This window comes from Lagopus muta, chromosome 5 (genome assembly GCF_023343835.1).
Source record: "Lagopus muta isolate bLagMut1 chromosome 5, bLagMut1 primary, whole genome shotgun sequence".
Classification (NCBI taxonomy): domain Eukaryota; kingdom Metazoa; phylum Chordata; class Aves; order Galliformes; family Phasianidae; genus Lagopus; species Lagopus muta.
In genome coordinates, this window is record NC_064437.1 from 52,582,013 (window position 1) to 52,599,590 (window position 17,578).

Here is a 17,578-nt window from a genome sequence, read left to right on the forward strand (position 1 = left end):
AGGGAAGCCAGCCGTGAGACCTATGACGGACCAAAGGTCGCGGGCTCGCCGCCCAATGGTCTGCGCGGAGGGGCGGGACGAAAAGTTGAGGGACCCAATGCACTGCGCGAAACCGCGGGGCGGTGAAGGGCGCGGACCAATAGGCAGCGCGGAAGAGCGATCAACCAACGGCGGCCTCCGCCGCGGCGGAGCGGCTACCAATGAGCGCGGTGAGCAGGGGCGGGGGCCCGTGGTTCAAGCCAATGGTCGCGCGGAGGAGGCGGGGCGCGGGAGGAGGCGACCAATGGGCGAGGAGGGGCGGGGCGGCGCGGCGCGGGGTCGGGGCGGCGGCGGCGGCGGCGGCGGCTGCGGCGCCATGGAGCTGGGGGCGGGCGCGGGGGCGGGCGCCAGCCCCGGCGCGCGGGGCGGCTCGGAGTCGGGCCGCGTCCTGCTGCTGCTGATGGGCGGCGGCGGCGGCGGCGCGGGCCGGGCGCGGCGGGGCGGCGCGGAGGCGTCGGGCCCCGGGGGAGCCGAGGCGGCTCGGGGCCCGGAGCCCCGCTCGCCGCCCGCCCCCGACTACGAGGCGCTGCCGCAGGGCGCCGCCGTCTCCACGCACATGCTGGCGGGCGCTGTGGCGGGCATCATGGAGCACTGCGTGATGTACCCCATCGACTGCGTCAAGGTGCCGGCGCCAGGCGGGCGGCCGGGCCTACCCGGGGGCCGGTCCCGGTGGGGGGCCCGGTTGATCGGGGGTCACCAGGGCCTACCGGTTTGTCTTTCAGACTCGGATGCAGAGCCTGCGGCCCGAGCCCGCCGCCCGCTACCGGAACGTGTTGGAGGCCCTGTGGCGTATCGTGCGTACCGAGGGCGTGTGGAGGCCCATGCGGGGCCTGAACATCACCGCCACCGGCGCGGGCCCGGCCCACGCCCTCTACTTCGCCTGCTACGAAAAGTTAAAAAAGACGCTGAGCGACGTCATCCACGCGGGGGGCAATAGCCATATGGCCAACGGTACTCGTCCCGCCGTGCCCTGCACGGGGCCAGCGGGGCAGGGAGCGGGGAGGGGGCCGCCGGGCTGCGGGAGGGGCCCCGGGGCCCTAAAGCCGCGTCCTCTCCGCAGCTCCACCCGTCCGAGCCACCCCGGGTTCAGGCTGGCGGCCGGGCCCGGCTCCTGTTATCCACGGACGGGAGCCGCTGATGGGAGCCGGGTGCGACTGCAGGGGTTGGTGGTGCAGAGCGGATGTGGCTGCGGTGCTGTGGTTTTCACCGAGTGGCCGCGTCGGGAGAGCGTGGGGACGAGGGGAGCAGGGTGGTGTCTGCTTCCCGTTGTCCTGTGGGAGCCCTGTGAGCCGGTGGCCATCTGTCCCACAAGCTCTGGGGCTCAGGTCCCACCTGGCCCACGAGACGTGACAGACTGCTGTGCCCTTCTCCTCTTTGCTGAACTCTTTCTGGGTGGGAACTTCTTCACGCCTGCCCGCCTCTCTGGAGATTGAGGCTGCCTCTGGATCTCATCCTTCTCAGCTTTGGCAGGGGACTCGGGGTCCTGGTGGAGCCCCGGGGTCTCTCGCTGTCTTCTCCCCTCACATGTGGCAGTTCTTGTTTTGCAGGTGCAGCCGGGTGTGTAGCAACATTGCTCCACGATGCTGCGATGAACCCTGCAGAAGGTAATGGTGATCCTGTTCAATGGGCTGGGGGGGGCTGTGTGGGGTCTGGCTGGGCTGCTCTGTGTCACCTGTCTTGCATCTCTGCCCTTGCTGCTTGCCCAGCCTCGGGGATCCTTTGAGGGAACTATAAGGTCCTTTTGGGGAGCCCAGTAGCTGCCAGTGGGCAAGCAAGAGGGATGCTGTGGGGAGCACTGTAAACTGCAGCCACAGAGGAATAGGGAGAGGCAGATTTTGACCAAAGCTGTGTGCTGCTGTCAGCTGCCTGGAGCTCAGAGAAAGCAGCAGGTAGGGGATCTTCACATTTGTGAAGTCATTACAAGTGCATTGAAACTAGAGAATACTGTGGTGAAAGGTCCTCTGGAGGATGTGATGTGGTTCTGTGCTTGTGCTGACAAATCCATGCTGTAAGCAGGGCTGCTGTTTGGCTCTCTGCCGCTGCAGTGGGCAGCTGTTTTCACTGTCTGTTGTCAGTTTGTCCTTGGAGCTCCACTTCTTACTGTAGCTGTAGGATTTGTAGTCACAGCATTTGTAGGATAATATGGATCTAGCAATGTTGGCTGGAACATGACAGGATGACTGCAGTGGGAATTATTTTCTGTACATAGATCTGTAGGGGTGGATGGTGGAATGTGTCACTTGAAGCAGAGTGAGGTGCACACTTTGGATATTGAACTTATTTACCTGGTGTGAGGCTGGTCCCTCAAAGTAGCTGCAGAGGTAGCAGGTGGTGTTTCTCCTGTGGCGTTACCTTGTTCAGACGTAATCACTACAGACCTGCCCAGGGGCCTGCTGGACACCACTTGTCAGAGGGGTCCATCACCTGGCTTCACACTGATTCTTTTTTCTCTCCTCTTACTCTCCGTGCCTGGATCCTGGCTGCTGCTGCTGGTTTCTCACTGCTGCCATCTGTCCCAAGTGGTCAAACAGAGGATGCAGATGTACAACTCGCCTTACCAGCATGTGACAGACTGTGTACGGACTGTGTGGCGCAACGAAGGGGTTGGAGCTTTCTACCGCAGCTACACCACCCAGCTCACCATGAACATCCCCTTCCAAGCCATTCACTTCATGACCTATGAGTTCTTGCAAGAGCACCTCAACCCCCACAGACAGTACAACCCAGGCTCCCACGTGGTCTCCGGGGCCTGTGCGGGGGCTGTAGCTGCTGCTGCCACTACACCTTTGGACGTTTGCAAAACGCTGCTCAACACCCAGGAGTCCCTGGCCTTGAGCTCCAACATCAGCGGACACATCACAGGCATGGCCAATGCCTTCAGGACGGTGTACCAAGTGGGCGGTGTGACTGCCTACTTCAGAGGGGTCCAGGCTAGAGTCATTTATCAGATGCCCTCAACAGCGATTGCCTGGTCTGTGTACGAGTTCTTTAAGTACATCCTCACCAAGCGCCAGGAAGAGCGTCGGGCTGGGAAGTGAGCCGAGCCAAACCTGACTCCAGACCTGCTTCATCTCCCCTCCTGGTTTGTCTTCTGACCCTCTCCCTTTTGATTCGGTTTGTGTTGTAGAGAGGGGGCAGCAAAGCCCTTCTGGGTTTAGCGGTGCCATTTCTTGCCTGGGGCAGCTGCAGCTCGGCTCTGGCTGCACAGCTCACTCACTCCTGTGGCCTCCCGAGATGTCCTGCTGGGAGCTGCAGCACAGATCACATCCCCCGGCACTTCACTGGAGCTGTGCTCCCATTCTTCCCTTAACAAAATCCTCCTCTAATGCAAAGTTCACCCCTGCTTGGAGGTGAAAGTGAATGTCCTGCCCTGCCACTGGTAGGGCCATAGCTGAGCTCAGTCACCAAGGAAGGAGCAGTGGCACTGCCGAGGATGGTGAGGGTTTCGTCTGGCTTTTGGCTGAAGCAGAGTGTAAGCTTTGCCGTTGTCTTGTAGCACGCACACATAACGCTGACTGCCCTGGTGGTGGTGGGTAGGGGAGGATGGCACTTGAGGAGGGGAGGCTGTAGGTTTGTTCTTGTTCCTGCTCTTGACACCTCCAATAAAAACAGTTCTGCTCTATCATCATGTCCCCTCCTTTTCTCGAGTGGCCTAGTGCTGTCACTTGACTTTTCTGACTGCCCAGCGCTGAGCTCTTTCATGGGGCTCCTGTTAGGGCAGTGGGTGAGACCACTGCCTGTTGGGGACATGGAAGCAGCAGCCAGATGTGCCTATATGCTCAGTGGAAGCTCTTGAATGAAGGATAGGAAACTTCTTCTTCAGCCTTCCCCAGTTTGATGGAGGAAAGCTTTAGATGGTGGAAAAGTCCATGAGAAAAGCAGTGTTCTTTGCTTGCTCAGCCCAGACCACTACTAAGTTACTGCTGCAGCCCTGACCACAGGCAGGATGGAGATCAGAACACCTCCATTTCACTCCATGATGCCGTGAGCCTGCACTGCCTCATCCTCCCACAGGGTGCCATGCCTGAAATAACTCCCTGGAGGAAATGCTTTCACAGTCCCGGTATGCGCTGCCTGTCAGTGTCCCTGTGGCTTTGGGGCTGCTGGCTGCCCTGCATGGGGTCATTCTGCCCCTCATGTTCCAGTTGTGGAAAGGGGAAGGGGGTCTGGCTGAATTGTGTGCCAGTCTTCTGCTCCTGTACCCCACTGTTCCATGCAGTCAGGAGGATCGGGCTCTCCTCAAAGAAACCAGAGCTGCTGGAGAGCTGGGAGCCTCATTTCACCACTGTTCAAGGAGCTGTGGGGCTTTAAGAAATATCCTGAGCACTGCGAGATTTGGCAGCCCTGCAGCTCCTCCACCCAAGAGGCAGAAATCCGAGAAGCCGAAACGGTTGGGCGAAACTGTGGCAGGACAAGTGGGCAGCACACGAGGAACAGCCTGGTCCTGCAGAGCCAAAGTGGAGCTGCAATTTCACCCTCAGCCCTCACACTGCAGCCGCCTCAGAGAGGAAGGCATAAACAGGGGCAGGGGCCAGCGGAGCTTCACGCTATTAAATCCGTCTGCCACTGCGAGCTGCTCTATAAATGTCAGTGGGCAAAGGCATGATTGAAGGTGACTCTGGGATGAGGAGAGAGATGTTTCCAGGAATAACTGCCCACAGAAGTGCGGGGGGAGGGAGAGAGACCCCTGGGAGCAGGGATGTGATAAGTCAGCAGTCAAGAGGCAATGGACCTGGGCAGGGCATGGCCTCCTGGCTGCTGCAGCTCTGCTGGCACAGAGCAGTGCAGCATTGCACAAGAACAGCAGCACTGCAGGAAGCAGGGCTGCTCAAGAAACCCCAAGTTCAGCACTGAGGGTGCTCCAAGGTTGGTTCCTGGGGCACTCCTCGGGCTGCCAGGGTGCATCCCTGACAGTGAGCCACCAGCCTCACGCTCTGAGCCTGCAGCCCTGCTCTTGGTGGTGGCTTCCCCAAAACACGTTCTCCATCAGCAGCGAAGGCACTGTGCTCTTCCCTGAGCCCTTCTGGCTCAGAGCTGGGCTGGATGGTTCAGCTATGGCTGCTGCCCTCCCCAGCTCCGATAATGCCTCAGTGAAGCCACGTGGGTGCGTCCTGTGGCCTCCCCGGCATTTGGCTGTGCGTCATGTGAAACCCCTCCTACAGCCTCTGCTGAGTAACTGCGCTATTTTTGGCCTTGCAACGAGGGAGCTGCGCTCATCCCAGCGAAAGGCTGGAGGCGACCCTTTCCCTTCACCTCCCCGCAGGACCCCCAGCCCCATCCCACCCATGGCCACGGGGCAGCCATTGCCCTGTTTGGAGGCACGCTTCGGAAGCGCTGAGGTGTCATCACAGCCTGCCCAGCACTGGCTCTGGGATTCCTCAGGACTCTGTCAGACCCCAATAAAGTTATACACGTTCTCACGACCCTACGGCCCCACAGCAGTGGTAAATTCAGGACACAGAGCAGATGTGGGTTCTGGGGAGCCCTGGAGCTGTGGTGTGCAGATAGGGGAGCGCAGGCTTCAGACTGAGAGGTAAACGGTGGCTGGGAACCTGCTTTGTGGACACTAACAGGTCACTGCAGGAAGCAGCGCCTGAATTAGTGCAGCAGGGACATTCGAAGGCTGTTCCAGGTGTTGGTGGCACAAGGGCTGGCATTAAAACCTCCTGACAGGGCACAGCACATTCCAGGAGAAATGCAAAAACCCAAGTGGCTTCCTCTGGCCCCAGAACATTCGGATGCGCGTTGGACCTTGGCAGCGAGCTGCTACACGAAGGGGAAGGAGTAGGAACTAGGCCAACATTGGGCACACGTCCCGTGGGGATACAGCTCCCTCTGGCGAGCCCGGGGCTGGCAGCGCTGCGGGCGACGGGCACCACGACCCCCAGTGCGGTGGGACCGGGAGCTGCAGCGCTGGACATTGGGCTGGGGCTGAGGGCAGAGCAGGACATCTGCGGAGGGCGCTGCTGGAGATCCCACCGCTGTGGGACGAAGAGGGGCTGCCCGTCCCCTGTCCCCGTGTGCCCGCCGATAGGTGGCGGTGGTGGATCTTGCTTGGGGACAGGCCGGGCCCCGTGTCGCAGCTGGGAGCGAGCTCGTCCCTGCGAAGCGTTCGCGGAATTTATTGCACAGCCGCGAAATGTGGCACGGAGCTCTGCGTAGTGCAGCAGACGCAGCCTTTTCCCTCTGTCCTCTGCTTGAATCCTTTACAGCGGCTCTGCATCGGGACTCACCAGCGCAGGGATCGGGCTGCAAAATGCAGGTGCCCCCCCTTTGGCCAGGTGTGGCCATTTCGTGATGCATGGGACAGGAGTGAGGATGGGGGAGTGCTTATGGTTGTGTAGCTCACCCGTGAAAAGAAGAGTGCTGTTGTGCTAGTGGGAGAAACCCTCACTGGGAGCTGCACAGCAATGGGCTTTATTGATATTTTAATATATTTACCTGTTCCACAGCTGGCCACAGCTTCCTTAGCACTCCCCAGCGCTGAGTTAACAATTCCATGCTGCACTGTGGGATGCTCCCAGCATGATCCCCCCCACCACTGAGTGCTGCTGCAGGTCCCCAAGTGCCTGGTCCCTGCTGTGCCACAGAGAGTGGAAAGGAGAAACAAGAAAAGGTGTTGGAGAAGGAAAGGAAAGCAGAGCATGTCTGTGGCGCTTCATATGGACCCATGCTGCTCCTGTGTGATCCTGAGTGTGACAGAGAGGTCATAGGAACGTGGCTGTGATGGGATGTGAGAAGCCTTTCTTGGGAGCCGCTCACCTGCTGCACAGAGCTGCTCATGGCTCATCCTCAGCCAGGAAATGTGAATAGAAATCAAAACCTGAGCCCATGCACCACGTGGACCATAGGTGTGATGGTTCAAGCCCAGCCTCTGCACCCAAGCCCTCCTTTGCTTTAGTCTTTGTAGGGCTTTTGGGCCCTAATCAATCATCGCTTTCCCTCTCCCAAACAAGAGTCAATTTGCCTTTTGGACCAGGAATAAACACCTCTGCCCCTTGGCCATGGCTTTCTCCTTCCTCAACATCCCTCTGGCCCCACCACCACAGCCACAGCTGTGCACACACACACATGTGCTGATGGGTCCCAACAGCACATCGCACACGTGGCCTCGCGCAGGGCGCGATGGGATGAAGTACGTCATGGGCAGGCGCTGCTTCCAGCACAGCAATGCAGCCACTTCCCCCCATTGTGTGTCCCCTCCTTGGGCAGCTTGGCCAATCTGCAGTCTCCCATCACCTCCCTCCCACCACCACCGGCTGTTCCTCTTCTTCAGAATGCTTCACTTCCGCCGCCCCGCTCGCAGCTCGCCTTGTGCTGTTCCGTCCTCCCCATCTGCTGGGGGGCCTTGGTTGAGGGAGATGCTGAAGGGTCCCTCCCCCTGAGCTGTGCTGGTGGGACAGCTGGGATGTATCCCAGCAGAGGGGTTCACGATGGTGGACATCTAGAACCTCCCACAGTACTACACCCATGCCTACAGCAATGCTTGGTGCTGTTGGTGCTCCGTAACGCCACTGCTGCATGGCATTGCTGTGTAGGCCAGTAGGGTCTCCACGTGCCCCTTTGCTCTGAGTGCCCATTCTCAAGGCTTGGCCACAGATGTGTGCATCTCATTCAGAGCCTCAGGGTGCTGCCAGATGAGGAGGGTTCCCAACAAACCATCACTTACTTGGAGGCGATGCACTAAGTGGGGAGCTCTCCTTGCACACCCCTATTCTGGAGGAGGTTGTACTGAGGTTACCATTCCTCCATCTTGCTCACCGAGGCACAAACTCACGCACGTCCCCTATTTCTGCAAACGACAATATGGCAGAACACAGAAGGGAATACAATTCTTTCCTACAGCCGAATCCAACCTCAGCGCGGGGCTGCCGCTCCGCTATCTTTGTTCTTGGCTATCCTGTTTCTACCCACGAGACTGCGGAGCCTCCATCGCTCAGCTCCGACGGCCAAGAGCCGAGCTTGGGCTTCCTCTCCCTCGACACCTCGCTGCCACCCGGCAAACAATCGCTGGGCGTGCCGCATCCTCTTCCAGCGCTGCTCCAGAGCCCCCCGGCCTCGGGGTGGCCGTGCGACACGGCCACTGCGAGCCGTGCAGAGCCGAACCGCGTCGTACCGTGCCGAGCGTCGGAGCTGCAGCTGAAAATTTCTCCGGCTCTTTCCGAGCTGCGCGCTCTCACCCGCACGGTGCAGACGCGCAGCGTTTTAGCGGCGCCAACGCTCATAACGCGGCACGTCTGTGCTGGCTGCGGGACGGACGCACTGCGAGATCGACGCGTTGCGGGACCGCACCCCGCGCAGTCGGGGCTCCGCGGACGCCCATCCTCCGGGCTCTGCACGGCAGCGGCACTGATCCGAGGCTCCGCGGAGGGGCCGCACCCGTGGCTGCGAGCTCCCGGACGGGACGGGACGGGACGGGACGGGGATGGGGCGGGAGCGGTCGCCGGGCAGCGTTGAGGATCTCGTCAGCCCCCTCCCCCTGCAGTCGAGCGGAATGGTTGAACATGTAGCAATAATGCCCCGGCATTCAGGCTGCCCGGCCCGGCCGGCCCTAATCAGCGGCCCGCGGACCCCCCTCATCTCCCCCTGCGCTCAGAGAAAGGGGAACAAAACCCAGCACGTTTCTGCAGCCCCCGCGCATAAAGCGCCGGGCCTGGGCCTCAGTGGGGGGCAAAGCGGCCCGTCAATCTCGGCGCCGGGGCCCCTTTGTCCCTCGCCTCCCTGCCACACCTTTTGTTCCCGAATCCAATAAGCGCCTATTCCCGCTACCTTCCTCGGCGGCTCCTTTCAGCGCCGGCCCGGCGGCCACAATGGGCCGGCTCTGAGCTGCGCGGCCCCATTCAACGCCTTGGCACGCTCACAATCCGCCCGGGCCGCCCTGCCCCGCGGGCACGGCCTAGCGAGTCCCGCCGGGCACCGGCCGCCGGGCGAAGGAGGAGCGGGCGGCGGATATTGCACCTGGTTTATTGACTGACTCCGCGAGCTGGCGCTGGCAGAAACAGATACAGAGTAGATAGAGAGAAGGGCCGCGGGAGCCCCAGGCCCCGCCGTCGGCTTTTTACAAGCGAAGCTGCTCCGATGGCGCGGCGCGGTCAGCTCCGGCCCGCCCGTCGCGGCGGCACCTCGGGGCGGCGGCGCTCCGCCGCGGGCTCGGCCCGTCCTGTCCCGTCCAGTCCCGTTCCGTTCCGCCGCTCCGCTCCGCCCCGCGGCTCCGGGAGAGAGCCGGGGTCCCGCCGCGCCGCCCCTCCGCCTTCAGTCCGCGGGGCTTAAGGGCGCTGCGGGGCTGCGGGGCCGTCGTGCCGGTCCGCTCCCGGCCCTGAGTGCGTGCGGGCTACCAGGCCCGGATGCCCTGCAGTGCGCCCTGGCTGCAGGAGGGCCCCGCCGCCGCCTGGTGCAGCGCCTGCCCGCCGCCACCGAAGCCTCCCAGGCCGCCCACATTAACGAAGGGGCCGGCGGCCGCCGCCGGGCTGCAGGCGGCTTGCACCGAGGCCCCGCCGCTGCCTGCCGGGTAGGTGCAGCCGTAGCCGGGGTTGTAGGAGGCGGCGTTGCCGTAACCGTAGGCGGGGAAGCCGTTGTAGGAGTAGGGCCCGTTGTACGCCGAGCTGTAGCCCTGCGAGCCGCCCAGGCACGGCTTGCCGTCGCGGACCAGCACGGGCACGGCCACCCTGCGCGGCGGCGGCGGGGCCGCGGGGCCGCCCAGCTCCAGCGACTTGTCCTGCCGCTGCCGCTTGCACTTGTAGCGCCGGTTCTGGAACCAGATCTTCACCTGCGTGGAGGTGAGCTTCAGGCTGCTGGCCAGGTGCTCCCGCTCGGGAGCCGACAGGTAACGCTGCTGCTTGAACCGCCGCTCCAGCTCGAAGACCTGCGCCTGCGAGAAGAGAACGCGCGGCTTCCTCCGACTCCGCTGCTTCGGCCTCTCCGCCTCCTCCGGCTTCTCCGCGGCGTCCAGTGGTTTCTTCAGAGCGCAGCTCTCTGCACGGAGAAGCACAGGTCACGGCTGAGCCGGGCCGCCCCGCGGGGAAGAAGCCCCGAGCCGCGCACCGCCGCCCGACACCGCGACCGTCGGGGAACCGCGGCTCGGGCTGGGAAGCAGCACCGAGGCGGGCGGCGGGGCAGGGAGCGATTCCGCGCCGGCGGCGGAGTTCCCGCGAGGCCGAGCACCGGGCACCTGCTCGTCCGCCGCCTCTTTCTAAGAGGGCTCCGCCGCACCGCGCCCGGGCCGGGCCTCACCCGTCCCGCCAAGAGGGGGAGCGTGGGACAATCCGGCGGCTCCGGATCGCGACTCCACGCAGGCTCTGCCCGGGGACGGGGAACGCCGCGGAGCGGAGGTTGGGTACGGCAGCCCCGCGAAGTGCCACTCCCCGCTCCAGGTGCCTGGGGGACGCGGCAGGGAAAGGGCTCCGCGCAGAGCGGCGCGGCTGCGGGGCAGCGCCGGTACCGGGGCTCCGCGGCGCGGAAAGGACGGCGGGGAGCGAGCGCTGAGGGCGATGCGGGGAGCGCGGTGTGGCCGGTACTCACTCGGGTCGCGGGCCGTGGGGTCCAGATCTTCTCCCGGGCCGGGAGCCTCGCAGGAGCCGCGCAGCACGGCGTGCACGTAGCTGTCGGCGGAGAGCCGCGCGTCCGCCTGGCCTCCGGGCGTTGCCACGGAGCTCAGGTAGGACAGCTTCTCCTCCTCCTCTTCCTCCTCGCCGTCGGAGAAACGGGCGCCGTCGCCGGCCGCCAGCAGGCAGGCGGCGGGGTGAAAGTGGTGCTCCAGGTGGTGCGGGAGCTGGGCCCCATAGTGCGGGTCCTGCTGCTGCTGCTCCAGGTTGAGGATGTCTTTGACAGAGAACGGGGTGGAAGTGACGGGGCTCGGTAACATCATCGGGGCAGCGCGAGCGGCCGGGGAGTCCCGGGGGCCCGGCGGCGCTCGGGCTGCGGCTCGGCGGGGAGCGCCGCGCCCGGTGCGGGGGGAGCGGGCAGCGCCGAGAGACGAGGGGCCGCGCCTGCTCCTGTCTAAGTTGCCTCCATTAGCCCGGCGCTGGGGGTCTGCGTTTTGTTACAGCTTCTGCAGGGACAGCCAAGGGCTCGGGAGCCTCCTCTGCCCCGGGCCGGCACGTCACGGCGAGGAGGGGCCGGGGGCGGCCTCGCCATTGGAAGGAGGGGGAGGCAGAGCCGGCCCCCTGCCCGACTCCGGCCGCCGGGCCAGAAATAGCAATGTATTAAGGCTGCGCTCGGGGAGGCCGCTTCCCCGGAGAGCGCCCCGCCGGCCCGGCACTCGCCCGACGGGGCTGAGCCCGCGGGCGCGGGGGTCGGGGACCCCGGAGAGAGCCGCGGCCGCCGCCGCCGCGCCTCCCAGTGCTAAGCACGTGTAGGTAGGTAGGGACCTAGGGACCCCCACCCGGCGCGCTCCGCCGGTCCCCTCCCGCACACGGTTCGGAGCGAACACGTGCGGCCCTGCAAGTGCCCCTCTGCCGAGTACGCGGCGTCCGGGCGGGCAGTAGCCATGCGATGTACACGTACCCGACGCCCTCCGTGTTTTCCGGACCCCCGCTGCCCCGCCAGTGCTCCTGCATATATCCCGGCGCTGGCGCGTCCTCTCCCGCCTGCACGGGCTCCCCGCAGCCGCCGTGCTCTGCTCCCGTCCGGGGACCGCGCGTCACTCTGCCGCGGCCGGATCGGGCCCCAGAGCCCCGCCAGCGTCGGGCCCAGGTGAACAGGGCCGGGTCGCGGCCGACGGGCGACCAGGGGCCGCGGCGGCGCGGGGCACGAGTACGGAGAGCTAACCCGGCCCGTTCGGCTTTTTCTTTCGTTTTCTTTCGTTTTCTTTCGTTTCTCTCGCCGGTAACGAGCGGGCAGCGGCCGAACGGAGCTCCCACGCCACCGTGCCGGCGGGTAAAGCACCGAGCGAGCGGCCGCTGCCCGCCGAGCCGCTCCACATCGAGAGTTCCCCCGGGCCCGGAGCTGCCCCTCGGCCCCACCGAACGCACCGGTGCGCTGCGGCGGGCGGTACCGGGACCCCATGACGGGGCCCCCGCGGCCCTCGGAGTGCTCGAAGGGCTCAACGTCTCCGCGGAGCGCGGATCGGGCACACTAAGTGCTGGGCGGGGGGGGGCGGGTGGCAAATTTCGTTGTGATTAAAATGCTGCTGCCCCGCAGGACTCGGATCGACACCGAGGCGAGGCGGCGGGGAGCCGGGCGTACGGCGGGCAGGTGAGTGTCGGTACCTCTCTCGGGTCGGTACCGGGCGGCGCCTCCGCCATTTACCGGCCGTGTCGGTACTTTCGTTTCACTGCGTCCTACCGCTCCGACCGCAACGGCGAAACGTATTTACCGGCGGGGCAGCCCCGGGAAGAGGGCCCACGTCCCACGCAGATGGCCGCGGTTCGGCTGCTGCCGGTCCCGTTCGCCCGGCGGACACGGAGACGGCCCGAGCGCACCGCATCGTTCCCCACTGCGCCGCTTTGAAACCCGCGCTGCGACTGCTGCGGATCGCTCCCTGCCTGCTCCCGGGGCCGCCCTCCCTTCTTCTTTCCTCAGACTGCCCGGTTCCGACCGTGCACCGGGAAACACTGTCGCCATAACCGGGTCCGACTCAGCGCTCGGCGCTGTCTCGGGGCGCGGAGAGAAGCCCCGCGCTGCCGCGGCCCCGGTAACGATTAGCGCCGTTCCGGTGTTGCGTTCGCTGCTGGCCTCGGCCCGCTCCCGCCTCGCGGCTCCCGGGGAACTGCGGGCTCGGGCTCCGCGGGCCGTGCACGGGGCCGTGCTCACCCGAAGCCCGCGGCCGCCGCTCGGCGAACAGAGGGGCAGAGGCCGGAGCAGGGCGAGGCAGCGGCGCTGGGCCTTTGCGGCCCTGGGTGGCCGAAGAATTAAGGGCCGTATTTTTCCAGTTTTCCAACCGCCGTTCCTAGGGCTCGGCCGCAGGCCGGCCGGTTCTCTGCCCACGCTCTTCGTCCCCACGGGTTCGCCTGGCACCAGCACGCTGCCGCCCGCAGCTGCGGCCCGGACGGGCCGAGCGCCAGGCGCGCCCCGCGGGCACGGGAGCCCGGGCCGGGCGGAATTGGCTCCCCGGGGCGGCGCGGCGACGAGAGCGGTTCTCCCGTCGGGACCCGCTTCCGTGCCGCCGACAACCCCGGCGATGACTCTCGGGACGCACGTCCCGCGGTTGAAAGCCCTTCTCGAGGTTTTGTCCCCTGCCCTTGCTCCCGGTGCGCTTTCCCGCATTGCCGGCCCCAGCTTCGGTGGGATCGGATCGGGCCCGCTTCGGCGCTGAGAGAGCGGCCGTTCCCGGCTGGGGAAGCCGCGGAAGCGAGGCAGGATCGCGCCTTGGTTGGCCCTGTTCGGGCCCATCCCGTCCGTGCTGGGGCGGCCGAGACGAGCGGCGGCGTCCCGGAGAGGTGCGCGGGGTGCGAGAGCCGGGGCAGGGCGCAGCCCCGGTACCTGCCGCCGGGTGTCAGCCCCGGGATGCGGCTCCGGGGCTTTCCCAAGGCGACCGGGCCGGGGTCAGCGGGCTATTAATGGTTATTTTATTTATATCATTAGCGGCGTACCCTGAGCTCTGTTTACAGCGGGGCCTTGTTGTCCCGGCCGCTCCTGCGCTCTGTTTAGACAGGGGATTATTGTAATGGATGGAGCTCGTCGTACGGATGCTGCGGCGGAGCCAAGGCTCCCCCGCCCCGGGCCGAGGAGGGGGGAGCAGCCCTGCAGCGGCCGCGCGCATCGCGGAGTCGCCCCGAGAGCCCCCTCAGCCGCCGGGGCCCCGAGCGCGGGCAGCCCGGTAGCACGCTGCCTCGGCCGGGGGCCTTCGCTCGGGGCGATGCTATCAGCCCCGGGGCCGCTAATTGCTCCATTAGTCTCGCGGGTGCCGAGTGCCGGAGCCGGCCCCGCGCTAATGGCCGTAAACAAACAAACACGCTAAGCCGGGGCTGTCTCCGGCCCCGACGGCTGCGCTGGGAGCGGCCGGGCACGGCGGCGAGGCCCCGGCCGGCTGCCGGGGGTACCATCGGCCTGCGCCCACCTGCACGCCGCCCCGGGCGGCCCCGAGCTCCGCGGGCCGGTGGGGGCCGGTGCGGGTCCGTGCCGCCGGGAGCTGCCCCCCGCGCCCGGCTCTATTTACACAGAGCCTGCCCTTGTATAAACGCTGTGCGCCGTGGTTTATCTCAGGGCCCGTCTGTTTCTCGTTCTCTGTCAGCAGCGCCCGGTGAAGGATGGCCCTTTCCCAGGGGCTCGGCCCTGATTTATGTGAGAACCGCAGCGCTCCGGGGACGCCCCCGCACGGCGGGGCCGCTCGCGGGCACCGGGACTGCGGCCGGCGGACGGTACCAGCGATGCCCCGCCGCTCTCGGCTCCGCACCGCCGGCCACCTGCCGGCTGCCCGCCCGAGGTCCGCGCACCGAGCTCCGGCCCCGGGAGGCTCCGCGGCGAGGGGGCACGGAGCGACCTCGCCTGCAGCGACCGGCCCTGGGCGGAACACGCTGCCCTTGGCACACCCGCCTTGGCGTAGCCCTGGCCCGCAGCCTCCCGGGGCAAAGAATGGCTTTATTCCAACGCGACGCTTTCCCAGCAGTGACTCTTCCACTCTTGTTTCGAATGAAATGTATTCTTTAATCCCTGGGCTCAGCAACCACGTCCAAGGCAGGGATGCTGTATGCTCCCCCAGCAGTTGCTGCGTTCGTCCCACCTATCTGGTCCCATTCCTGCACCATCCTGCCACTCTAACACCCATCCCTGCCTCCCAGGTCTTGGGAACCCCTGGCTTGGCTTTGCCAATAACAACCACTCCTGCAGTACCCATTTTTGGGAGAAATACATCACTGCAATTTTTTTTTTTTTTTTAAAGATTATTATCATTCCACTTGTCATTGGCTGTTTTACATTTGCTTCACAGTTCTTGCAGGGATGTATGGGCTGGAAATCTGTCCCAAAACAAAACCTGCATGATAAATGGTTGTTGGTTTTGTTGTTTGTTTTTTTTTTCTTTCTTTTTTTTTCTTTTTTTTTTTTTCAAAGGGTCATACCAAGAGTTTCTGTGCACGTTTCAAGGTTGGGATCCTGAGGTAGGGGATCTGAGTGGTGCTGAATACCAGCAGCTGTGTGCAGTGTTCAGCGCTCAGCACTTCAAGGGATGAGAGTGGCTCATGGCAGAGTACTGGGTTTTGACCCTAAAGGGAAGGTTGTCCTTGATTTCAGTGTCTGATGGAGCTCTGGAACTGAGCCTGACATCTTGAGCTCAGTGAGAGCCAAATCACAGGAGCAGGTAAAGGTCATCCCACATCTGAAGCAACTCAGGATAGGAAATGTCAGCACCGAGGACCCCCTCCTGTCTGCTTTTATTCGGCTTCTCTTGTGCACAAAGGATACACAGGCTTGACAAAGCCACCCTGCTGCACAGCACGGCCCTGCGGCTGTGGACGTGCTGAGGGCTGTCAAACACCTCTTCCTCTGGAGGAGAAGCTGTCATAAATCACAGCATAGTGCTCCCACAACGAGTGCTCCTGTGCCGGGGCTCCTGTTGAGGCCACCGCCGCCAACGCGCGTTCATCAGTCCTTCCCCAGCGCCTTTGCTCCGTGCTTCAGAAGCCATCGCTGCCTGTTTGCTTCCATGAGGTTAAGAAGCAGGGCTGAAATTCATCCTTCAGCAGAGGCCCAGCACGAGGCTCGCTCGCCGCTCGCATCTGCAGGCCTGCGTACCACTTGCATCCCATAGGGCTTAAGTGGAGCCTAAGTGGACCCCGGGCCCTGTGCTGGCGTCCGGCCCGGTACTGAATTGCAGCTCCGAGCCCAGGCCTGCAGCTCTGATTCATGCATGTAATCCTGCTGAGGTCAGCGGGATCCATCCCGCTCCCACCACAGCCCGCGGGATGGTTCACACGAGAGTAGCAGGGTCAGGCTCTGTGTTTGCATGCACTGTTGAAAATGGAACAATTCAGATTAAACTAATTAAATTTTAACAGGTCTGGAAAAGCGTTTTATTACATAATAAACAGGGGGGATTAGCCGTGTCAGGCTCTGCTGTGCGTGTTCCTCGCCGGCCGCGGCACTTGGTGTTCCTCTCGGCTTGGGACCTCCCCGTGCTGCTGCCGGGGCTGGGCCCCGATGAACACGGTGTTAGGAGCGCAGCTGCATGCTGGCTCCCGCTCCCCAAAGCATTCTGGGTGCAGCGCTTCTCCCAGCCCAAGCAAAGCCTTTTCTAGAAGAAATTTCGCAAGCTGCTTGGCGGCTGTTTCCACAGGCGGCCTTTAGAGACAGAGAAACCCTTGAGCTGCAGCAGAGGCGTGCTTGGGGGAAGCGAGCAGCCAGGCTGAATCTGCGCGAGGTGCTGACACGTCTCATCTTGGAAACAGAGCTGATAAGTTGCTCTTGTTTAGGGCATCTGCCTGGCAGCCAGTCCCCACTTCTCTCACTGCTTAATCGGGATTCCTGTGGCTGCAAGCAGGGCTTGTTCCCATGTGGGTAAGGCCAGCCTGGGAACAGCTGCCCCCAGAACTGGCAGGCATGCACCAACAGTGCCATACGTGGCTTTGCCAAGGCGCAGGACTTCCAGAGGATGCAGCAACTTCAGCAGAAACCGTGCTGCAACTTTGGCTGTGCTGCACACAGAGGCGAATGTGTGGTGCAGTGCAGAGCAGTGGCATCTTTGTTGGGAGTGCACACGTTTGGTGACGCTCACAGAGGGGCTCCAGGGGCACCACAGCCAGGGCTGATGCATAGCTTCAGTTGCTGAGTCCATAATTCATTGTAACCAGCTGAGCAGCACTGAGCACAATGCACCTGGAGCAGCCTTCCCGCCTACCTGCTGCTATGAGAGGAGCAAGGCAGGAGGATCTTGTGCTTTCTGTTTGCAGTGGGTAACTACAGGGGGCACGGCCTGGTGATTTGCATGTGCTTGCAAAGGCGAGCTGCGGGTGCTGTGTTTTCCTCTGGAAGTGGAAGGGCCACTGGGGTGGAGACTGTGGTATGCTGAGGGGAAGCAAAGGAAAACAGCTCCCTGTCTGGCTGCTGTGGCTGGAAAGGTTAATGGTGGAGTGTGCACCCGCGCCTTGTGCTTTTAATAAACACTCATTCTTTCATTTTCCTTTAAAGTAGTTTTTGCATTTTGCCATTGCAACTTGTGCTCTCCCTCTTGCGCCAGCTCCTCATCGCTCAAATACAGCGGCTCCTAGCAGGTGGGAGATCTGAATGTCTCTGCTAATAGTTTATCTCTGAGCTCGTCTAATGAATTCTCCTGGTAATTACTGCACAGAAATTGTTAGTGTATCTTGATGAATCAGAACTTTCTAACAACAACTCTGGATGAAATTATAAACTGTTTTTCTATCTTGGAGTGGAGACTTGAGAGAGGATGCCTAATTGTACTTGCCCCCTCTGGGGCCAGGGCTGGATTATCCCACACAGGCTTCTCCGCAGACTTGTTTTTAGTCTATCAGTAGGCTCTCTGCCAGACCTAAGAGATGGAGAACTCAGTTTTCCACATTTAAATCCACCTCCCTCCACCCTTCCACTCCACTTACACCTCCAAGGAAGAGCCTGGATCAGAGAGGATTTGCCCTCATGGGTCTTT

General features: G+C 63.2%; 3 protein-coding genes across 4 annotated transcripts; 2 read left to right on the top strand and 1 right to left on the bottom strand.

The window, feature by feature from the left end:
- Positions 1-283: 283 nt before the first annotated feature.
- SLC25A28 (solute carrier family 25 member 28) lies at positions 284-3,661 on the top strand. The gene is made up of 4 exons (XM_048946601.1): positions 284-661; positions 762-990; positions 1,587-1,643; positions 2,560-3,661. Exons 1-4 carry the CDS (start codon positions 284-286, stop codon positions 3,075-3,077), a joined length of 1,182 nt encoding a protein of 393 aa, XP_048802558.1. The 3' UTR covers positions 3,078-3,661.
- A 4,962-nt stretch (positions 3,662-8,623) lies between these two features.
- Positions 8,624-11,011, bottom strand: NKX2-3 (NK2 homeobox 3). Its single transcript, XM_048946801.1, has 2 exons — positions 10,558-11,011; positions 8,624-10,011 (listed from the first exon to the last, which is right to left on the bottom strand). Exons 1-2 carry the CDS (start codon positions 10,901-10,903, stop codon positions 9,371-9,373), a joined length of 987 nt encoding a protein of 328 aa, XP_048802758.1. The 5' UTR covers positions 10,904-11,011; the 3' UTR covers positions 8,624-9,370.
- A 518-nt stretch (positions 11,012-11,529) lies between these two features.
- Positions 11,530-15,932, top strand: LOC125694085 (translation initiation factor IF-2-like). Of its 2 annotated transcripts, none has more exons than XM_048946802.1 (3): positions 11,530-12,010; positions 12,178-12,231; positions 14,210-15,932. In XM_048946802.1, the coding sequence occupies exons 1-3, from the start codon at positions 11,530-11,532 to the stop codon at positions 14,623-14,625; spliced, it is 951 nt and encodes a 316-aa protein (XP_048802759.1). In that variant the 3' UTR covers positions 14,626-15,932. The 2 variants fall into 2 exon arrangements, with proteins under 2 accessions (XP_048802759.1, XP_048802760.1); XM_048946803.1 differs by having other exon boundaries at positions 14,213-15,932.
- The last annotated feature ends 1,646 nt before the right edge of the window (positions 15,933-17,578 follow it).